This window comes from Scyliorhinus torazame, chromosome 12 (genome assembly GCF_047496885.1).
Source record: "Scyliorhinus torazame isolate Kashiwa2021f chromosome 12, sScyTor2.1, whole genome shotgun sequence".
Taxonomy (NCBI): Eukaryota; Metazoa; Chordata; class Chondrichthyes; order Carcharhiniformes; family Scyliorhinidae; genus Scyliorhinus; species Scyliorhinus torazame.
The window spans coordinates 42,206,523-42,227,190 of record NC_092718.1 but is presented as its reverse complement, the minus strand read 5'-3'; the positions used below and the strand labels follow the sequence as shown (position 1 = coordinate 42,227,190).

The following is a 20,668-nucleotide window of genomic DNA, read 5'->3' as shown; positions in this document are numbered from 1 at the left end:
ACCCCCACGAGAGATTCACTCTCTTGGGCTTGGCTCTCAGGCGGAGAGACCCATCCACCAGCATCACCAGAAGCAAGTAAGTTCAAGGTCAACGCTCGCTACCAGACGGATGACCTTAGCTGTTCTCCTGTTTCTCTTCGAACCCAACAGCCTCAGAGTGTTCCTCTGACTAAATGGGCACCCAAAGTTAAGTATAGGCGTTAGCGTTAGAGATAGTTTAGTTTGTAGTACTGTTGTGCATGAGTAGATCTTACTGTGTGTGTAAATAAATAGTATTGACTTTGAACTAACTAACTGGTGTATTGGCTCTTTGATCGGTATTCGGGTTGAACCTTGTGGCGGTATCGAGAGATACCTGGCGACTCTGAAAAGTAGAAACATAATTAGGATTAAGAAAGGCGACCATATTGACCGCCATATTTATAACCAGATAAACAGAGCAACAATTTAATAGCCACCCTCTGGTGGTTCTGGCATATCAGACAGCTACAATAAGCACTACTTCTGCATTCGATAGTCTTTTTTCTATTTTGTAAAAAAGTGTGCAAATTTAGTAAACTTCCAGAACTTGACTGTTGACATTTAAAAAACAGCTTTGCAGTGTTATTTTAAACAACTTTTGCAACAGCTATTGTCCAATTTTACTAATCAAAAATTCTTTATTCGTTCTCAAAAAAATGACCCTAGCTTCCCCATGTACTTTAACAACTTTATATATTTTAATCGGAAGGCCTTTATAAATTTTTCATTGTGGGATTTAATTTTAATTCTGAACAATTATAAAGATGTTGCATCTACTACATCAGCCTAGATGCAGGAATGCTTTACTGTAAATAGAACATAGCTGGGATTTTCCACAATATATCTGAAATACTATATAAAAACAATGCACAAATTATCTTTTGTTATCCACTTGGTACAAAGTAAAATCATGGCAAGAATGTTTTTGTTTAATAATGTGTTTTAAAATTTTGAGTACCCAATTCTTTTCTTCTCCAATTAAGGGGCAATTTAGCATGGCCAATTCACCTAGCCTGCACATCTTTTGGGTTGTGGGGGTGAGGCCCACGCATTCAGGGGAGAATGTGCAAACTTCAGACGGATAGTGACCCGGGGCCGGGATCGAATCCTGGTCCTCAGCGCTGTGAAGCAGCAGTGCTAACCACTGCACCACCGTGCCGCTCTCCGCATGGCAAGAATGTTAATCAAATGACTAGTTTCACAGAAAACCATGCAAATATCAAATTGTAATACATTATGAAAACTAGTGTACAGCTTGAAAGATTTGGGGGGGGGGGGGGGGCACGGAAAGAGAGATTTCCACTATTTACTTCTGTGCGCCAAAATCTCAAACACACTTAGAAAACAGTCCAGAGACATGACAGTGTGTAGAGCAAATCATAATTTTAAAAAACCCAGTTCTTCAAGTGCACAGATAAGATGTACAATTCAATGTTATCCTTGTGGTTTATGAGACAGAAAAAAAATTATATGCATACTTCATGGTTAATTATGGTCCAACCACAGGATGATTCACTATCGCTGGAACTCTCCGACATCTTCACGCCAAGGTAACTGCAAAACAAAGTATATTAAAATCAGTAATTGAAAATCAGAGTTTAACTTTGCTATGCAACAATCATTTGGTTTAGTCTATTGTTAATAACACTTCCAATCAAAGCTCCTAGAACTCAGACATTAGTTGAACCAGACATGGCCCACCATTCGGCTCGCTCTCAAAGGGGAGAGCAGCCTATAGCTCTCTGGGACTATGGTGACTTTTCACTTGTATATAGATGGTAAATATATCCTTGCAACAACACCTTAGTCTACAATATCAATCTGAATTTAAAGCTACAAGACATTGGTTGATTTTTAAAAAAATTAAATGCAACCTCTTCCTGCTTTTACTTTCATTGGCGAAGTGTCATATCCCAGATGCATAAATTAGACACCCAGACACCGTAACTAACACCTCCCCCCACATTCATAAAATGTTTCAATCCTAACAAATTTTTCATTCAAATGAAAGTGACATTGAAATGCATAAAGTCACTATTAAAAGGTTATACAGGTAATTAAACCAGTTTACAGAAACTGTTTGGCATGTGCAGGTTTCAGTCATAAAATTTATAGTGCAATATAGCTTTAAGCTTTATTTGCATGAAATGGAAAAAACATGTATTCCAATAACTATCGCGGGATTTGATTGGAGTTGAAAATCTTTAGTACCCTTCCATTATGTTTAATGGCACTGATGGCAAAATTATGCTATACTGTTCTGTAATCACAAAATGGCATGTCATTTCTTTATGGAATTAAACAGGAAGCAAGAACTTGGACCTCACCTTCTTTCAAGTGTTTTACCTCTCCCCAGTTATTACTCATGGAATCAAAGAATTTACAGTGCAGAACGAGGCCACGAGGCCATCGAGTCTGCACCAGCCCTTGAAAAGAGCACCCTACTTAAGCTCGGGCCTCCACCTTATTCCCGTAACCCCACCTAACCTTTTGAACACTAAGGGCAAGTTAGCATGGCCAATCCACCTAACCTGCACATCTTTGGACTGTGGGAGGAAACCCACGCAGACATGGGGAGAAAGCGCAAACTCCACACAGTCATCTGGGAATCGAACCTGGGACCCTGGAGCTGTGAGGCAGCAGTGCTAACCACTGTGCCACCATGCTGCCCAGTAAGCTTTGCGCACATGAAGTTCGAGACAGCCTGAGTGAGAGAATGAGGATTGAAACTTAGTCATTTGGAGCAGTGTGGTAATTAAAGAGGTAAGCAGTAAATTTTATTTTCCTGTTTTTCAGTTAAACGTTTAGTGGCCTAATTAGCTGCCAAAAAAGAGCTGCTCCCACCCAAATTGCTGAGTGGCAGTTGCCTGTCAATCACCTAAAGCCTGATCAGAGGCAAAAGGTGTAAACTGCATTCTTTTGTTTGAAGCTTAACTAGTGTGAGTCATCTCAGTTTAGCTGGGCTCTATATAAGAGAGAGGCATAAAGCGCACACTCAGTAAGCTTTGCGCACGTGAAGTTAAGAGACAGCCTGAGTGAGAGCCAGAGTGAGGATTGAAACTTGTTAATTCGGTATAGCGTGGGAGGTGGTGCCTTTTTCCCTTTCGTTTGTTTTCTTTCTTCTTGCTTTGTAAGTGGTAATCTGCAGGGGGGCAGTGGCTACTCCTGATTCTCTCAAACTGACAGCGAGTTCGCTCTGAAAAAAAAACTTAAAAGTGACATCACAGGAGGGCTGTAATTTGATTGGCTAATAGGGAGCTGTGTTCAATTTGAAAAGCCATTTAAATTACTGGTTAGAAATTACATTGAGGCACTCACTTTAGATACCCGAGGGTGCAGGTTGCCGGGGGGGGGCTGATCTGGCAAAGTGGGATGGTCTCCCTCTGTCACTGGCGGGTCGGGTACAAGCAGTTAAAATGAACGTGTTGTCGCCATTTCTGTTTATTTTCCAATGCCTGTCAATTTTCCTGCCAAAGGCATTCTTCAGAGTGATTGAAGGAATGATTACCTTGTTCATATGGGGAGATAAGGTTGCCAGAGTTAGAAAGGTGCTGCTGCAGAGGGAGGGGAAGGCAGGCAGGGGGTTTGGGTCTTCCGAACCTGATGTATTATTACTGGGCGGCGAATGTGGAGAAGGTGCGGAGCTGGGTAGAGGGGTTGATTCCCAGTGGGTCAGAATGGAGGGGAGTTTGTGCAGGGGGTCGGGATTGAAGGCACTACCAACAGCACCACTCCGATGGCCCTGGGGAAATACTCAGGGAGTGCAGTAATAATTGAGAATTTGGAGGCAGTTTCGCCAACACTTCGGTTTGGGGGCAGGATCAAGGGAAATGCCGATTTGGGGGAACCACAGATTTGAGCGAGGGAAGTGGGATGGAAATTTTCGGAAATGGGAGGAGAAGGGGATTAAGACACTAAAACATTTGTTTCTTGGGGGTCGGTTTGCAGGGTTGAAGGAGCTGGAAGCGAAGTATGGGCTGGAGCAGAGGGAAATGTTTAGATACATGCAGGTTCGAGATTTTGCCAGAAAGGAGATACAGAGCTTCCCAGTGGAGCCGGCCTTCACATTGCTGGAGGAGGTGCTGACGACAGGGGGACTGGAGAAGGGGATAGTGTCGCCGGTTGACGGAGCTATTTTGGAAGAGGAGAAGGCACCACTGGAAGGGGTCAAAGCAAAGTGGGAGGAAGAGTTGGGAGGGATATGGAGGAGGGGTTCTGGTGTGAGGTGCTCTGGAGAGTGAACGTCTCCGCCTCGTGCGCGAGGTTGGGGCTGATACAGCTGAAGGTGGTATATAGAGCACACCTGACGAGGGCGAGGATAAGCTGATTCTTTGAAGGGGTAGATGATGTGTGAACGTTGTGGAGGGCCCCGTAAATCATGTTCATAGGTTTTGGTCCTGTCTAAAGCTGGAGGGTTACTGGAAGGAGGTCTCTAGGGTAATCTCTAAAGTGGTGCACGTGAAACTGGACCCGGGCCCTCGGGAGGCCAGATTCAGGGTGTCGGACCAGCCAGGGTTGGAAACGGGTGCGGAGGCAGATGTTGTAGCCTTCGCCTCGTTGATCGCCCAAAGGCAGATCCTGATGGGTTGGAGAGCAACCTCTCCACCCTGTGCCCTGGCGTGGCAGGGGGAACTGTTGGAATTCTTGACTCTTGAGAAGGTTATGTTTGAACTGAGGGGAAGGATATAGAACATAGAACTGTACAGAACAGTACAGGCCCTTCGGCCCACGATGTTGTGCCGAACTAGTCTGAAACTAAGATCAAATCAACCTACTCCCAGTCATTCTAGTGCACTCCATATGCTTATCCAATAACCGCTTGAAAGTTCCTAAAGTGTCCTACTCCGCTACCATAGCTGGGAGTGCGTTCCACTCCCCAACCACTCTCGGAGTAAAGAACCTACCTCTGACATCCCTCCTATATCTTCCACCATGAACATTATAGTTATGCCCCCTTGTAACAGCTACATCCACCCGAGGAAAATGTCGCTGAACGTCCACTCTATCCCTCCCATCATCTTATACACCTCAATTAAGTAACCTCTCATCCTCTTCACTCCAATGAGAAAAGCCGTAGCTCCCTCAACCTTTCCTCATAAGACCTACCCTCCAATCCTGGCAGCATCCTGGTAAATCTCCTTTGCACCCTTTCCAATGCTTCCACATCCTTCCTATAATGAGGTGACCAGAACTGCACACAATACTCCAAATGTGGTCTAACCAAGGTCTTGTACAGTTGCAGCATAACCTCACGGCTCTTAAACTCAATCCCCTGTTAATAAATGCTAACACACTATGCTAACACGTGCTTTCTTCATGGCTCTATCCACTTGGGTGGCAACTTTCAGAGATCTATGGACATGAACTCCGAGATCTCTCTACTCCTCCACATTCTTCAGAACCCTGCCGTTAACCCTGTAATCCGCATTCAAATTTGTCCTAGCAAAATGAATCACCTCACGCTGATCAGGGTTAAACTCCATCTGAGCCCAGCTCTGCATCCTATCAATGTCTCTTTGCAGCCTACAACAGCCCTCCACATTATCCACTACTTCACCAATCTTGGTGTCATCAGCAAATTTACTAACCCAACCTTCAACTCCATCATCCAAGTCATTGATAAAAATCACAAATAGCAGATGGAGACATTCTACAATTCATGGGCATTATTCATTATGCACTTTCAAGAACTGGATAACATTGAACATTAGTTGGGGGGGGGGGCGGCGGTTGGGAGGAGGGGGACTGTGTTAGTTAATGGTGACTCCTTTTTGGCATTTATTTATGTGAACATGCGGGCTAATGTTTGGGGTTTGGTGGGAGAATGGGATCGTTATTATTGATATGGGGATTGACATATTCGTTATTGATTGTTTATTGTTGGTGGGTGTAAATTTGGGAGAAAATATAAAAAAGGAGAATAAAAAATTTTTTTTTAAAAAATAAATTACATTGAGACTGAGATAATAAGGAGATATATTTTTTAAAAGTTTAAATAAAGGTATTTTTTAAACCAAATTTAAAATGAACTAATTAAATAAAATAGAGATGGAGGGTCAGGCAATGTCTTGTCCATGAATGATGTGGTAGCTGTGGACCCCATTGCGTTTTCCCAGTGACCACGACTGTAGTAAGTGTTGGTTGCTTGAAGAACTCCAGCTCAGATTTGATGAGCTGGATTGTGAACTTCGGATGCTGCAACACAGCAGGGAGGGAGATGAGATAACTGGACACAGTGTTCCAGGAGGCAGTCACACCCATTAGATTAAATACTTTGAATTCAGCCAGTGGTCAGGGACAGGAGGGTGCAGCAGGTAGAGGGATCCAGGAGGTAGGGTTGCAGGAGCCTCAGTCTCTGAACTTGTCCAACATGTTAGAGATTCTTGCTCCCTGTGTGGACGGGAACAGGGACTGCAGGGAGGATGAGCAAACTGACCACAGCAGCGTGGTACAGGGAGCTGTTAAAGTGGGGGACAGAAAAGAAATATAGACGTAGAAATGTAGTCGTAATTGGGAATAGTATATTTCGGGGCATTGACACTGTTTTCTGTGACCAGGATCGAGAATCCCGAAGGTTGTGTTGCCTACCTGGTGCTCGGGTTCAGGATATCTCAACTGGGCTGCAGAGGAACGTAGAGTGGGAGGGTAAAGATCCAGTTGTCGTGGTCCACGTTGGTACCAACGCAATAGGTCGAACAGGGACAGAGGTTCTGCTATGCGGATATGAACAGCTAGGAGCTAAATTAAAAAGCAGAACCAAAAAGGTAATAATTTCTGGATTGCTATCTGAGCCATAAACTAATTGGCACAGGGTCAATAAGATTAAGGAGGTAAATTCGTGGCTCAAAGATTGGTGTGGGAGAAATGGGTTTGAGTTCATGGGACGTTGGCACCAGTGCTGGGGGGAGAGGGGACCTGTTCCGAAGGGATAGTCTTCAACTGAGTCTTGCTGGGACCAAAGTCCCAGCGAATTGCGTAACTAGGGCTGTAGATAGGGCTTTAAAGTAAATGGGGAGGGAGGGGGGGTGGGTTCAGTTGTAGGGGAAACTAGAACCCCAATTTAAAGGAGGACGTAAGGGTGCAGCTTAGCAATGTAGTGGATGGTTACCAGAAAATAAAAGTGAGGGACAGAACAGGTCCCCTCTTTAAGCGTCAAGGAATTATAGAAGAATAGGGAAATCTAACATTAAAACAAATTTAAAAGCTTTGTATCTAAATGCAAGAAGGATTTGTAACAAATGTAATGAGCTAACGGCGCAAATAGAAACAAAAGGTTATGACTTGGTGGGGATTACTGAAACATGGTTACAGGGAGACCAAGTCTGGGAATTGAATATCCACGGGTACGCAGTATTTCAGAAAGATAGGGTGAAAAGAAAAGGATGTGGCTTGGCCCTGCTGGTGAGGAAAGGGATCAGTGCTGTAATGAGAAATGGCACAAGCACTGGAGATCAAGATGTGGAATCAGTCTGGGTAAAAATAAGAAATAACAAAGGGAAGAAGTCCTTGGCAGGAGTAATCTATAGGTCCCCAAACAGTAGTTCTACAGTGGGGCACAGTATAAACCAGGAGATACTGGAGGCTTGCAAGAAAGGTACGGCAATAATGATGGGCGATTTCAATTTGCACGTAGACTGGAGGAATCAAGTTGGCAACGGTAGCCTGGAGGCAGAGTTCATTGAATGCATTAGAGATTGTTTCCTGGAACAATATGTTGGGGAACCAACCAAGGAGCAGGCTAATAAATTTGGTATTTTGTAATGAGGAGGGATCAATTAATGACCTCATAGTTAAGGATCCACTAGGGAGTAGTAACCACAGTCTGGTAGAATTCCAGATTCAGTTCGGGGACGAGAAGAGAAAGTGGAGACCCACACTAGTCTTCTGGTATTAAACAAAGGAAATTACTTGGTTTGAGGACAGATTTGGCCCGTGTAACCTGGGCAGGAAGGCTAAAAGGTAGGACAGCTGATGAGCAGTGGCAGTTATTTAAGGAGGTACTCAATTCCTCACAACTAAACAGTGAGGAAGAAAGATGGGAAGAGGGGTAAAAAAAAACATCCATGGCTGAACAAGGCGGTCAAGGACATTATGAAAACAAAAGCAAAGGTATATCATATTGCGAAGGCCAGCGGCAGACTGGAAGATTGGGAAATCTTCAAACATAAACAAAGGGATACTAAAAAAGTTATTAAAAAAGCTAAGGTAAATTACAAAAAAAACTAGCACAGAATATCAAAATCGATAGCAAAAGCTTCTATAGGTACATAAAAAGGAAGAGAGTCGCTAAGGTGAATGTTGGCCTCTTGGAAGGTGAAACTGGTGAGTTAATAGTGGGGAACACAGAAATGGCAGAGATGCTAAATCAATATTTTGACCCAATTTTCATGGCAGAGGATACTAGTACCATTCCTATAAGAGCGGGCAATTCAGAGGTAATAGAAAGGGTGGAACAATCAGCATCAATAGGGAAACGGTACTCAACAAACCCTTGGGATTGAGGGCAGACAAGTTCCCAGGCCTGATGGCCTACATCCTAGGGTGTTAAAGGAAGTGGCAGTGGAGAGAGTGGATCCATTGGTTATGATATTCCAAAATTCCATGGACACAGGAAAGGTTCCAGTAGATTGGGAAAATGCTAACTTAACACCCTTATTCAAAAAGGGAGGGTGGCAGAATGTGGGAAATTACAGACCAGTTAGTTTAACATCAGTTGTTGGAAAATTGTTAGAATCAATTATCAAGGACGTAATATCAGGACATTTGGAAAGCCAAAGCGCTATCCATCAGAGTTTTATGAAGGGGAAATCACGTTTGACTAATTTGCTCGAGTTCTTGGAAGATGTAACAAGCAAAGTGGATAATGAGGATCCTGTAGATGTAGTATATCTGAACTTCCGAAAGGCGTTTGATAAGGTACCGCACAGAAGGTTAATCCACAAGGTGAGATCACATGGGATTAGGGGTAATTTATTAGCTTGGATAGAAGACAGGCTGACGGACAGGAGACATATAAATGGGTCTTTTTCTGGATGGCAAGATGTAACTAGTGGGGTGCCACAGGGTTCGGTCCTTGGGCCCCAGCTATTTACAATCTATATTAACAACTTGGATACATGGATTGAAGGTCCAATAGCCAAATTTGCAGGGGACACAAAAATAGGTGGGACAGTAAGTTACAATGAGGAAATAAGAACCTTACAAATGGATATAGATAGGTTAGGCGAGTGGGGCAAAATGTGGCAGGAGTTTAACGTGGATAAATAAGAGGTCATGCATTTTAGTCGGAAAAATGGAAAAGCAGCTTATTATCTAAATGAGGAGAGACTTTGGGGTGCCCTGATGCAGAGAGATCTGGGTATCCTCGTGCACGAGTCACAGAAAGCGAGCATGCAGGTGCAGCAGATAATAAGAAAAGCAAATGGAATGTTGGCATTTATAGCAAAATGGATTGAGTATAAAGGTAAGGAAGTGTTGTTGCAACTATACAAGGCATTGGGCAAGACTGCACCAGGAGTACTGTGCAGTTTTGGTCACCTTATTTGAGGAAAGATGCAGTGGCATTTGAGGCAGTTCAGAGGAGGTTCACTGGATTGATACCAGAGATGAGGGGTTTGTTGTATGAAGAGAGATTGAACAGTTTAGGACTATATTCTCTTAGGTGTAGAAGAATGAGGGGAGATCTAATTGAGGTATACAAGATGCTAAAAGGTATGGATAAAGTAGACATGGATCTGATTTGTCCTCTTGTGGGGCATTCTAAAATGAGAGGTCATAATTTTAGAATAAGAGGTAGCAAATGTAAAACGCTTAAAACAGATTTGAGGAAAAACGACTTCTCCCAAAGAATTGTGAATCTGTGGAATTCGCTAATCCAGAGTGCAGAGAGTAAATTTGAGGAGTTAGACAGAGTTTCAATTGGTAATGGGTTGAAGGGTTATGGAGAACGGGCAGGACGGTGGAGTGGAAGCCAGGATGGGATCAGCCATGATCACATTGAGGGTGTTAGGCTCGGGAGAGTAAATTGCCTACTCCCACTCCTAGATCATGTGCTAGGGAGGAGATGCTCTGGCTGACTTTGCAATCCAGCTCTTGGTCTGTAACATTGTAGGTAGCAGATGAGTAACATATCAGCCATGGCCGAATGGCGGAGCAGACTCGATGGGCCGAATGGCCTAATTCTGCTCCTAAACCTATAAATGTGTGTGCAAACTCCACATGGGCAGTGACCCAGAGCCGGGTTCAAACCCGGGTCCTCAGCACTGTGAGACAGCAGTGCTAACCACTATGCCATTGTGCTGCCCTATTGGAGCTCAATGTTGATACAAGTCCACACCACAGCCCACTGAAGTGTCAGTTCAAATTTAAACGGTCTTGACAAAGGATAGGATCCATTTTGACGTGTATGGTTCTATGAAATGAACTTTATTCCAAATAGGGATTTTGTCCTCCGAGCAAAAGGTGTGATTCAGGCCAATCAGAGTAAACATGGACATTTCATTGTGAGCACATGAAAGACCCAAACCAAGTTGCAGCCCAAAAGCTGACAGATATGACCTAACCCTCAAGTCCTAAACTTCCATCAATCCAGTTGTCATATAATAGTTATGAATAATAGGATTACTGGAGACATGTCCAATTAAGGATGTATCACCAACCCAATGGGTTGAAACAGCCTCCTTCAGTGTTGTAATTGCCGATTAGGATGATGCAATCAGGGTAGTGACACATATTAATAGTTTTACCAAATTGGATGGCTTTCACTAATCTTCAACTTGGATGGCAAATAGGTAATACAAAGAAAAATTGCAACATATCTGTATAACCAGGTGCTACATTATTCCATGTGTAAGTTTCTCAGTCACATACTTAAACTGACGACTTTCCTCAAACATTCAAAAAACCATTTAACTTTCTCACCTACCAATCCATCATGTGGAGATGCCGGCGTTGGACTGTGGTGAACACAGTAAGAAGTCTTACAACACCAGGTTAAAGTCCAACAGGTTTGCTTCAAATCACTAGCTTTTGGAGCAGTGCCCCTTCCTCACGAAAATGAAGAGGTAGGTTCCAGAAACATATATAGTCAAAGATGCAAAACGATACTTTGAATGCGAGCCTTTGAGGTGTTAAAGAGGTGTGAATTGTCTCAAGCGAGGACAGTTGGTAGGATTTCGCAAGCCTTCAGGACACACGACAACACAGAAATCACTGAGTAGAAACTTATAGCCAAGTTCCGCACACACGAGTACAGCCTCAACCGGGACCTTGGATTCATGTCGCATTACATTCACCCCACACCATCTGGCCTGGACTTGCGAAATCCGACCAACTGTCCTGGCTTGCGACAATTCACACCTCTTTAACCTGTAATTACCCCCTCTCTGGACTGTAAAGACTTAATTACCTGCAAAGGCTCGCATTCAAAGTATCGTCTTGCATCTTTGACTTTGTCTATATATATGTTTCTGGAACTTACCTCTTCATTCACCTGAGGAAGGAGCAGTGTTCCGAAAGCTAGTGATTCAAAACAAGCCTGTTGGACTTTAACCTGGTGTTGTAAGACTTCTTACTGTACCTATCTATCAACCAAGATCTTCTATTTTGAATCTCAGCAAGCGAACAGTACACATTCAATATCACTCTTCGAAAAATTTTATGTACACCAAAAAGGCACATTCTGCAACTGATTAAATATGTCCATGTAATTTAGGTAAATAAGACCAGAAGATGTGGGAGCAGATGTAAGCCATTCGGCCCATCAAATCTGTTCTGCCATTCAATGAGACCATGACTGGTCTTTTTTTTTTAATATAAATTAGGAGTATCCAATTTTTTTTTTCAATTAAGAGGCAAATTAGCGTGGCCAATCCACCTAACCTGCACATCTTTGGGTCGTGGGGGTGAAACCCACGCAGACGTGTGGAGAATGTGCAAACTCCACACGGACAGTGACCCAGGGCCGGGATTCGAACCCGGGTCCTCAGCGCCGCAGTTCCAGTGCTATCCACTGCGCCACATGCCGCCCTAGACCATGACTGGTCTGATGTGATAATCCTCAACTCAACTTTCCCACCTTATCTCCATAACCCTAGATTCCCTTACGGCTTAAGAATCTGTCTATCGCAGCCTTGAAAATACTGAACGGCCCAGGCTCTAAGCCCTCTGCATTACAGAATTCCACAGATTTCCTACCCTCAAGAAGAAATTCCTCATCTTGGTCTTAAACGGGTTGTCCTTTACCCGGAGATTATGTCCTCTGGTTCTAGACACTCCCACAAGGTGAGTCACTTTATGAAGGAGCTACGCTCCGAAAGCTAGTGATTCCAAATAAACCTGTTGGACTTTAACCTGGAATTGTAAGACTTCTTACTGTACCTATTTTTCATCTGCAAACTTGGCAACAGTGCGCTCACTTCCCTCATCCAAGTCACTCATGTATTTGGAAATTATTACAGCCCCAGCACCGATCCCTGCAGCACTCCATTAGTTGCAATTTGAATATAATATACTTATTTTTGCATAACTATGTACACACATTCTCAGTTTCAATTTGTTTTCTTGGTTACATAAAAAATACAATGCATGTTACTGGCAAAAGTTACTTCAGCTATTTAGTGAGCTATTTCAAATTTTTGTCTTAGAAAATAGTATTTGAATCAATACTTTCAAAATTCGCCAAAAGAACTGCCTGATATGTTTGTAAATTGAGGTGAACGTAAATTTAGAAATATTAAAATCTTGGTTTAAAAGTCAAGTTTCATATTGCAAACAGAAGGACGGGGAAAATTATGTGTATAGTTCTGTAAAATAAGTTATTACACTACTATGTTAAATGTGTCCTGTCAAAAATTCTTTGTAGCAAAATAAATAGATAATAACAAATACCATTTTGTTTAAAACACCAATTTAGTTAGACTCAAAAATATGCTACCATTTGCTCTCAAGAGCTCTCTATGATCTTGATGAGATCACACAGCCTGCCAATGTTGAGCTCCAGTGATTGACGTTATGTACTCAAACAACACAGCAGCTTCAGAATTTTGTGCATGCCACACATTGACAATCTGGACTTTCGACTGAGGGCCCAGTGCATTTTGAAAGTTGCTCCCAACTACAGAATGGATCATAGACAACAGAAAGAAGAAAAAAAAAAGTGAAAAAGATAGGGTTATAATTATAAGTAAAAAGTGAAATTAAAACTTAAAACATGCGATGGGTAGGGAATGGAAATAATGTGCAGAAAAGATAATATTGCAGGCAGAAGTGGGTTTTTTTTTTTTTTTTTTACAGTTACTATATTATGAATTCTGGTTTCATATTACATCCACGATGTCACTGCGTCAACAAATTTTGATTTTCCATGGGTGGAATCCTGCCTTTAATGCTTGTTTCCAGCCAATGTATAGCCCTGCTTTTTAAACAAAAACACATTCCTCCCACCACCAAAATCTACAATGCAAGCAGGAAGAATAACGGTAAACTAAGCACTTTAAATAAATAAATGGCAAGAATAAAAATCAAACCCTCAGCAAAATACAAATAAAAATATAGAGCAGAAAGAACAAAATGAAAGGCAGAAGAGGAACAAAATGAGATGAAATGAAAAGTCACTGTTTTATTTAAAGTCTGCTTCAAAGCTTTGTAGTTTCGACTCAGTTTTACAGCACAGAAAGAGGCCCTTCAACCCAACATGTCTGCACTGGCCAACAAGCACCTACCCACTCTAATCCCATCATACAAGGCTACGGGATATGGCATTAAGTGCTCATCGAAACACTTAAATGTTGTGATGATTCCCACCTCTACCACCCTTTCAGGCAGAGTTCCAACCAGCGCGGGGTGAAACGGTTTTTCCTCACACCCCCTCTAAGCCTCCTGCCCCTTACCTTAAAACTCTAGGCCCCCTGATTATTGACCCCTCCACTAAGGGGTCCTATCCACCCCTATGTCCCTCATAATTTTATACACCTCAATCAGGTCCCCCTCAGCTTTCTCTGCTCCAAGGAAAACAACCCCAGCCTATCCAGTCTCTCTTGATAACTGAAACACTCCAGCCTGGCAACATCCTGGTGAATCTCCTCTGCACTTCCTCTAGTGGAATCACTTCCTTCCTATAATGTGGCGAACAGAACTGCATACAAGTACTCCAGCTGGGGCCTAACCAGCATTTTATACAGCTCCATCATACTCTCCCTGCTCTTATATTCTATACCTTGAAGGGTGGCAATCAGTAGCTAGTGGTGTCCCTCAGGGATCAGTGTTGGGCCCACAATTGTTCACAATTTACACAGATGATTTGGAGTTGGGGACCGAGGGCAATGTGTCCAAGTTTGCAGATGACACTAAGATGAGTGGTAAAGCAAAAAGTGCAGAGGATACTGGAAGTCTGCAGAGGGATTTGGATAGGCTAAGTGAATGGGCTAGCGTCTGGCAGATGGAATACAATGTTGACAAATGTGAGGTTATCCATTTTGGTAGGAATAACAGCAAAAGGGATTATTATTTAAATGATAAAATATTAAAACATGCTGCTGTACAGAGAAACCTGGGTGTGCTAGTGCATGAGTCGCAAAAAGTTGGTTTACAGGTGATTAAGAAGGCAAATGGAATGTTGTCCTTCATTGCTAGAGGGATGGAGTTTAAGGCTTCGGAGGTTATGCTGCAATTGTATAATGTGTTAGTGAGGCCACACCTGGAGTATTGTGTTCAGTTTTGGGCTCCCTACTTGAGAAAGGACGTACTGGCACTGGAGGGTGTGCAGAGGAGATTCACTAGGTTAATCCCAGAGCTGAAGGGGTTGGATTACGAGGAGAGGTTGAGTAGACTGGGACTGTACCCGTTGGAATTTAGAAGGATATGGGGGGGGATCTTATAGAAACATATAAAATTATGAAGGGAATAGATAGGATAGATGCGGGCAGGTTGTTTCCACTGGCGGGTGAAAGCAGAACTAGGGGGCATAGCCTCAAAATAAGGGGAAGTAGATTTAGGACTGAGTTTAGGAGGAACTTCTTCACCCAAAGGGTTGTGAATCTATGGAATTCCAGTGAAGCAGTAGAGGCTCCTTCATTAAATGTTTTTAAGATAAAGATAGAAAGTTTTTTGAAGAATAAAGGGATCAAGGGTTATGGTGTTCGGGCCGGAAAGTGGAGCTGAGTCCACAAAAGATCAGCCATGATCTCATTGAATGGTGGAGCAGGCTCGAGGGGCCAGATGGCCTACTCCTGCTCCCAGTTCTTATGTGGTGCAGTGGATAGCACTGGAACTGTGGCACTGAGGACCCGGGTTCGAATCCCGGCCCTGGGTCACTATCCGTGTGGATTTTGTACATTCTCCCCATGTCTGCGTGGGTTTCACCCCCACAACCAAAAGATGTGCAGGTTAGGCGGATTGGCCACGCTAAATTGCCCCTTAATTGGAAAAAGTAATAATTGGGTACTCTAAATTTATATTTAAAAAAATATATTCTATACCTCGCGAATAAAGGCAAGTATCCCATATGCCTTCTTAACCACCTTTTTTAAAAAAAATACATTTTGAGTACCTAATTATTTTTTTATCCAATTAAGAGGCAATTTAATGTGGCCAATCCACCTAACCTGCACATCTTTGGGTTATGGGGGTGAAACCCACGCAGACACGCATAGAATGTGCAAACTCCACGCAGTGAGCCGGGGCAGTGCTAACCAGTGCGCCACCATACCGACCAAGCCTTCTTAACCTCCTTATCTACCTTTCCCACTGTCTTCCAGGATCTATGGACATGCACACCAAGGTCCCTCTGATCCTCTGTAATTCCTAGGGTTCTACCATTCATTGTATATTCCCTTGTTTTGTTAGTCCTCTCAAAATGCATTACCTCACACTTTTCAGGGTTAAATTTCATTTGCCACTGTTCTACCCATCTAACCAGTGCATCTATATTGTCCTGTAATCTAAGGTTTTCGTCCTCACTATCTACCACATCACCAATTTTTGTGTAATCTGTGAACTTACTGATCATACCTCCTACATTCATATCCAGATAATTAATGTTCACTACAAACAGGAAGGGACCAAGCCCTGTGGTACACCACTGGACACAGGCTTCCAGTCACAAAAACAACCTTCGACCAACGCCTCCTGTCACCATGCAAATTTTGGATCCAATTTGCAAAATTTCCCTGGATCCCATGGACTCTTTAATTTAAAATACCCAATTATTTTTTTCCCCCCCAATTAAGGGGCATTTAGTGTGGCCAATTCATCTATCCTGCACATCTTTGGGTGGGGATGGGGGTTAAGAGAGAAGATTCACGCAGACATGGGAGAATGTGCAAACTCCACATCAAGTGACTCGGGACCAAACCCATGCCCTCAGTTACCTTCTTGACCAATCAGGCGCCCATGGCTTTGACAAAAGCCTTACTGAAGTTCATGTAGATTACATTAACTACACTACTCTCATCTACACACCTCGTCATATCCTTGAAAAATTCAATCAAATTTGCCCTCCTTTTGACAAAGCTATGCTGACTATCCTTGATTAAACCTTGCCTCCCCAATTGGAAATTAATTCTGTCCCTCAGAATTATTTCCACTTCACTGAAGTTAGACTCACTGACCTGTACTTTCCTGGTTCATCCCTACCACCTTTCTTGAATACTGCTACCACATTAGCTGTCCTCCAGTCCTCTGGCATCTCTCTTGTGGCCAGACAAGATTTGAAAATTGTTAGAGCCTTTGCAATCTCCGCCCTTGTCTCCCACAGTAACCCCAGGATACATCAAATCGGGGTCCGGGGAAGTTCACTAAAACCGTTAATACCTCCTCCCTCTCAATATTAATTTGTTCAAGTACATCATAGTTTCCCCCCTCCCTGATATCTATACCTACATCATCCTTCTCCACAGTGAACACAGATGAAAAAACCTCACCCATGTCTTCTGGCTCCACACACAGAGCAACATTGGTCCTTAATGGCCTCTACTCTTTCCTGGTCATCCTCTTACTCTTAATGTACTTTTGAACCACCTTCGGAGTTTCCTTTATTTTACCCATCAGTGTTTTTTCTTGTCCCATCTTCATCCTCCTAATTTTCTTTTTAAGTAACCCCCTGCCACTTTCCATTCTCCTCTAGGTCTTCTGCTGTTTTGAGTCAAAGAACAAAGAAAAAAGTACAGCACAGGAACAAGCCCTTCGGCCCTCCAAGCCCGTGCCGACCATGCTGCCCAACTAAACTACAATCTTCAACACTGCCTGGGTCCGTATCCCTCTATTCCCATCCTATTCATGTATTTGTCAAGATGCCCCTTAAATGTCACTATCGTATCCTCGGTATCTGCCATAAGCCTCCCCTTTTTTCCCCTGGATATCCCTTGACACCCGGGGTTATCTGGACTTGTTTCTCCCACCCTTCACCTTTTCAGGGACATGCTGGCCCTGTACTCTCGATTTCCTTTTTGACTGAATCCCACTGCTCTAACATAGACTTTCCTACAAGTAGCTGCTTCCAGTCAACTTTGACCAGATCCTGTCTCATCCTATTAAAATTGGCCTTCCCCCAATTCAGAACCTTTATTTCCGGTCTATCTTTGTCCATTTCCATAACTACCTTAAATCCAATGAGTTATTGTCACTGTAACCAAAATGCTCTCCCACTGAAACTTCTACCAGTTGCCTGGCTTAATTCCCTAAAACTAGGCCAAGCACTCCCCCTCTCTTGTAGGACTTATGATGTACTGCCATAAAAAGCTCTCCTGAATGCATTTTAAGAATTCTGCCCGTCATACTTTGACTATCCCAGTTAATATTGGGGAAGTTGAAATTCAGGATCAATTTAAATATGCAAATACTCTGCCTTAGTTTCAGTAGTATTATTACTCCAATAAATTTTATAATAGCCATTAATCATAAACCAGACAGAAATCTAAAGGTTAAATTCACAATAATAAATCATGAAAGATATTATCCAAGATGATCAAGGCAAATTATTCACTGTTGCCAAGGAGACACAAGTTAACAATGCAGAAGTGTGGAGCAAAAAGGGCAGTCAAGCAACCTAATTTTATATAAAGAAAAATAAACCAGCAAAATAAGTTCCCAGAAAAGCCACCATAGTCAATAATCTAAAAGAAAAACGAGTACAGTTGTTTAGATGAAGCAATAAGACTGGAAGCCAAGATTGAATTCAATGGAAATGAAACAAATGGCCCTCTCCAAATCTTATATTTGAATAAAAGCAAAATAATTACTGAGATAATGCATTGTCACCCCACCCATACCACAGAGTGCCTTCTCGCGAGCCCAAATAACCTACTCCTGTGATGCAACAATGCTATGATAATCTTCCACTTTGTTGAGCTGTTAGTTTCAGTTATCCTGAGGAAAAGTGCCAGGCAGAAACCAGGAATCAAGTGGGGGAGGGAACAGGAGGGGGACCCATAAGACCCAAGAAAAGAGGTTTCATACCCTCAAGCATAAAAAGGAGTCAGAAATAAAGAGAACCCTGTTCACCAAGATAGTCACAGTGTGCCCTTTAAATGCTTACTATTTCTTTCTGAATCCATGGTAGGTTAATAACAGGAGAGAATGTTTAGGATTATTAGGAATGTTATTTGCTCTATAAATTAGCTGCATATTAAAAATCCATAACAATGTTGGAGACAAACGAGTTGAATTTTTACATCAGTTTGACATCCATTCTGAAATTAGGACCTCGATTTCTCATGGCAGTTATATTATTGTGTAAAGCTTCCCTGTAGCCAGTGTTTTCTTCCACACTCCTGTAATAATTATTGATTAAGAAATGATTAATTGGGGGATTGCTGAAAATTGCAGGTCTCAGGAATATTCACATCTCTTTCCACAGAAATTGTGGATGGAAGGTGCTGCTCAAATGTTGATCATATTTGTTGTACAGAACCCCTGGACGGCAACACGCAAAAAAAAATGTCGATAATGGCAACTGGTCCTCGTCCCAGCTGACTGCGATCAAAGGGTAGTTTTGAGGAAGGAGCTCAAGGTTGATTTCATCATCCCTCGATATATCTACCTTGTGGGGTGGAGTGTGCATTATTTCAACAGATAACGGAGTGGTGGGGGTGAAAGTGGAAGTTACATCAGTACAATCAGATCTTGCGATCAGTTGTAATCTGCGTATCAAACCCGAGCTGCTCGATATGAAGCCAAAAGGAAGTGAGCGCGTTGTTAGACCAAAATAAACAACCGGTGCGGGTGTTTCGACGCCTCCACCTGTACAAAAAAATAAATGAACGTGCCAGACTTTAGCATCGCTCTCAAGAGCATTGGGGGCGGCGGGGGGGGGGGGGGGGGGGGACACCGTCACAGGGAAGTAGGTCACTTGGAGCAATTTAATCGCCGGCTCCATCCCCGATACAGAAGTCGAGGCCCTCCCTCCGCCCCGGCCGCTGTCAGGCGGCCCTTCAGATCAGACCGCTCGGGCCCAGCCGGCCCCGTCCCTCAGCACTCTCCCTCCCCAGCAACAGCCGATTGCCAACCCCCGCATTCGCACCCCGAGCCCAGCTTTACCTGCCGCCCCTTCACCCGGCGATAACTAACACTGTTGGTCAAAAAACAACAGCCTCCAGCCGCGGCCCCTTGTGATGTTTTGACTGACGAGCAGTGATGCTGCCGAGCGAAGCGCAGTCCCAGCCCCGCCCCCTCTCGCCTTCACCCAGCCCTTCAGGCGTGCGCACGGGACGCGCGGCATTGTGGGACCTGCAGTCCCGCCCTGCCAACCGCCGCGTCACGCGGACTACAACTCCCGGAGGCCCCCTCGCAAACGGCACGCGTCATCCCAACCGGCCAATCAGACGCCGTTACCAAGGCACCGCAGCCACAACAAACAGCTCGATCCGAACAATGGATCCATGGCAACGAGAGAGCAATGCGGGGGGGCGGGAACACAACTGACCGCATTGGATACAACCAGGTCTGTGCGCATTGTTGCATTGGCATTGATGGTTGGTCGAAGGGAGCTGGAGAAATCGGTGAATATCCCAGAAAGATGAAGTTCCGCCTGGAAAGAGCCGGCCGACCTATTTAAAGGGACCATGAGCCGTTATCCCATTCCAGCGACTGCTCGAAAGATTCAATTTAAAGACCCAACGTGTGATGATCAGGCTCCATCCTTTGCTCCAAAGGTTGAACCCCAAAATGATATCACTTTATCATCGCTCGCTCGAAAGGTTCACTTTAAAGAATCGGTTTGCGATAATCTCAAACTGCCTTTTGCTTCAAAGGTTGACTCCATGACGTGTGATGATGAATTTGCTTCACTCGCTGAGAAGGTTGAGGACTCGATCTGTGATGATCTCAAACCATCCTTTGCCTCTAAGGTTGAATCTAAAGATATTGTGTGCGATAAGCTTGATTTAGCCCATGCTCAGGGGGTTCAGGTAGATGAAGTGCGCGATTATTTTAATCCCTCCTTTACCGTGAAGCAATATGAAGACAATGTGTGCAATGATCTCAAATTATCCATCGCCCAAAAGGATGAGTGTAAATACTTGGTGAGTGATGATTACAATCAATCTTTTGCTCCAAAGGGTGAGCATAAAAGGGAAAGGAGTGAAGATGATCCCATCCCTGCCGTTGCTGCAAAGGTAGAGACCAAGAAGAAACTGTGGCCTTCCTGTATGAA

At 43.5% G+C, this 20,668-nt stretch overlaps 1 protein-coding gene across 8 annotated transcripts in view; it reads right to left on the bottom strand.

Moving 5' to 3' along the window:
* Positions 1 to 19,716, bottom strand: part of ccpg1 (cell cycle progression 1) — a 96,433-nt gene extending 76,717 nt beyond the window's left edge. For 6 of the 8 annotated variants that reach the window (XM_072470759.1, XM_072470765.1, XM_072470762.1 and 3 more), the window contains exons 1-3: positions 19,555 to 19,716; positions 1,500 to 1,575; positions 296 to 364 (exon numbers count right to left, since the gene is read on the bottom strand). In XM_072470759.1, the coding sequence (XP_072326860.1) occupies positions 296 to 364; positions 1,500 to 1,559 (129 nt within the window). In that variant the 5' untranslated portion in view covers positions 1,560 to 1,575; positions 19,555 to 19,716. The remainder of the gene's footprint in view (positions 1 to 295; positions 365 to 1,499; positions 1,576 to 19,554) is intronic. The other 2 variants (XM_072470763.1, XM_072470764.1) reach the window with 1 other exon arrangement.
* Between the last annotated feature and the right edge of the window lie 952 nt (positions 19,717 to 20,668).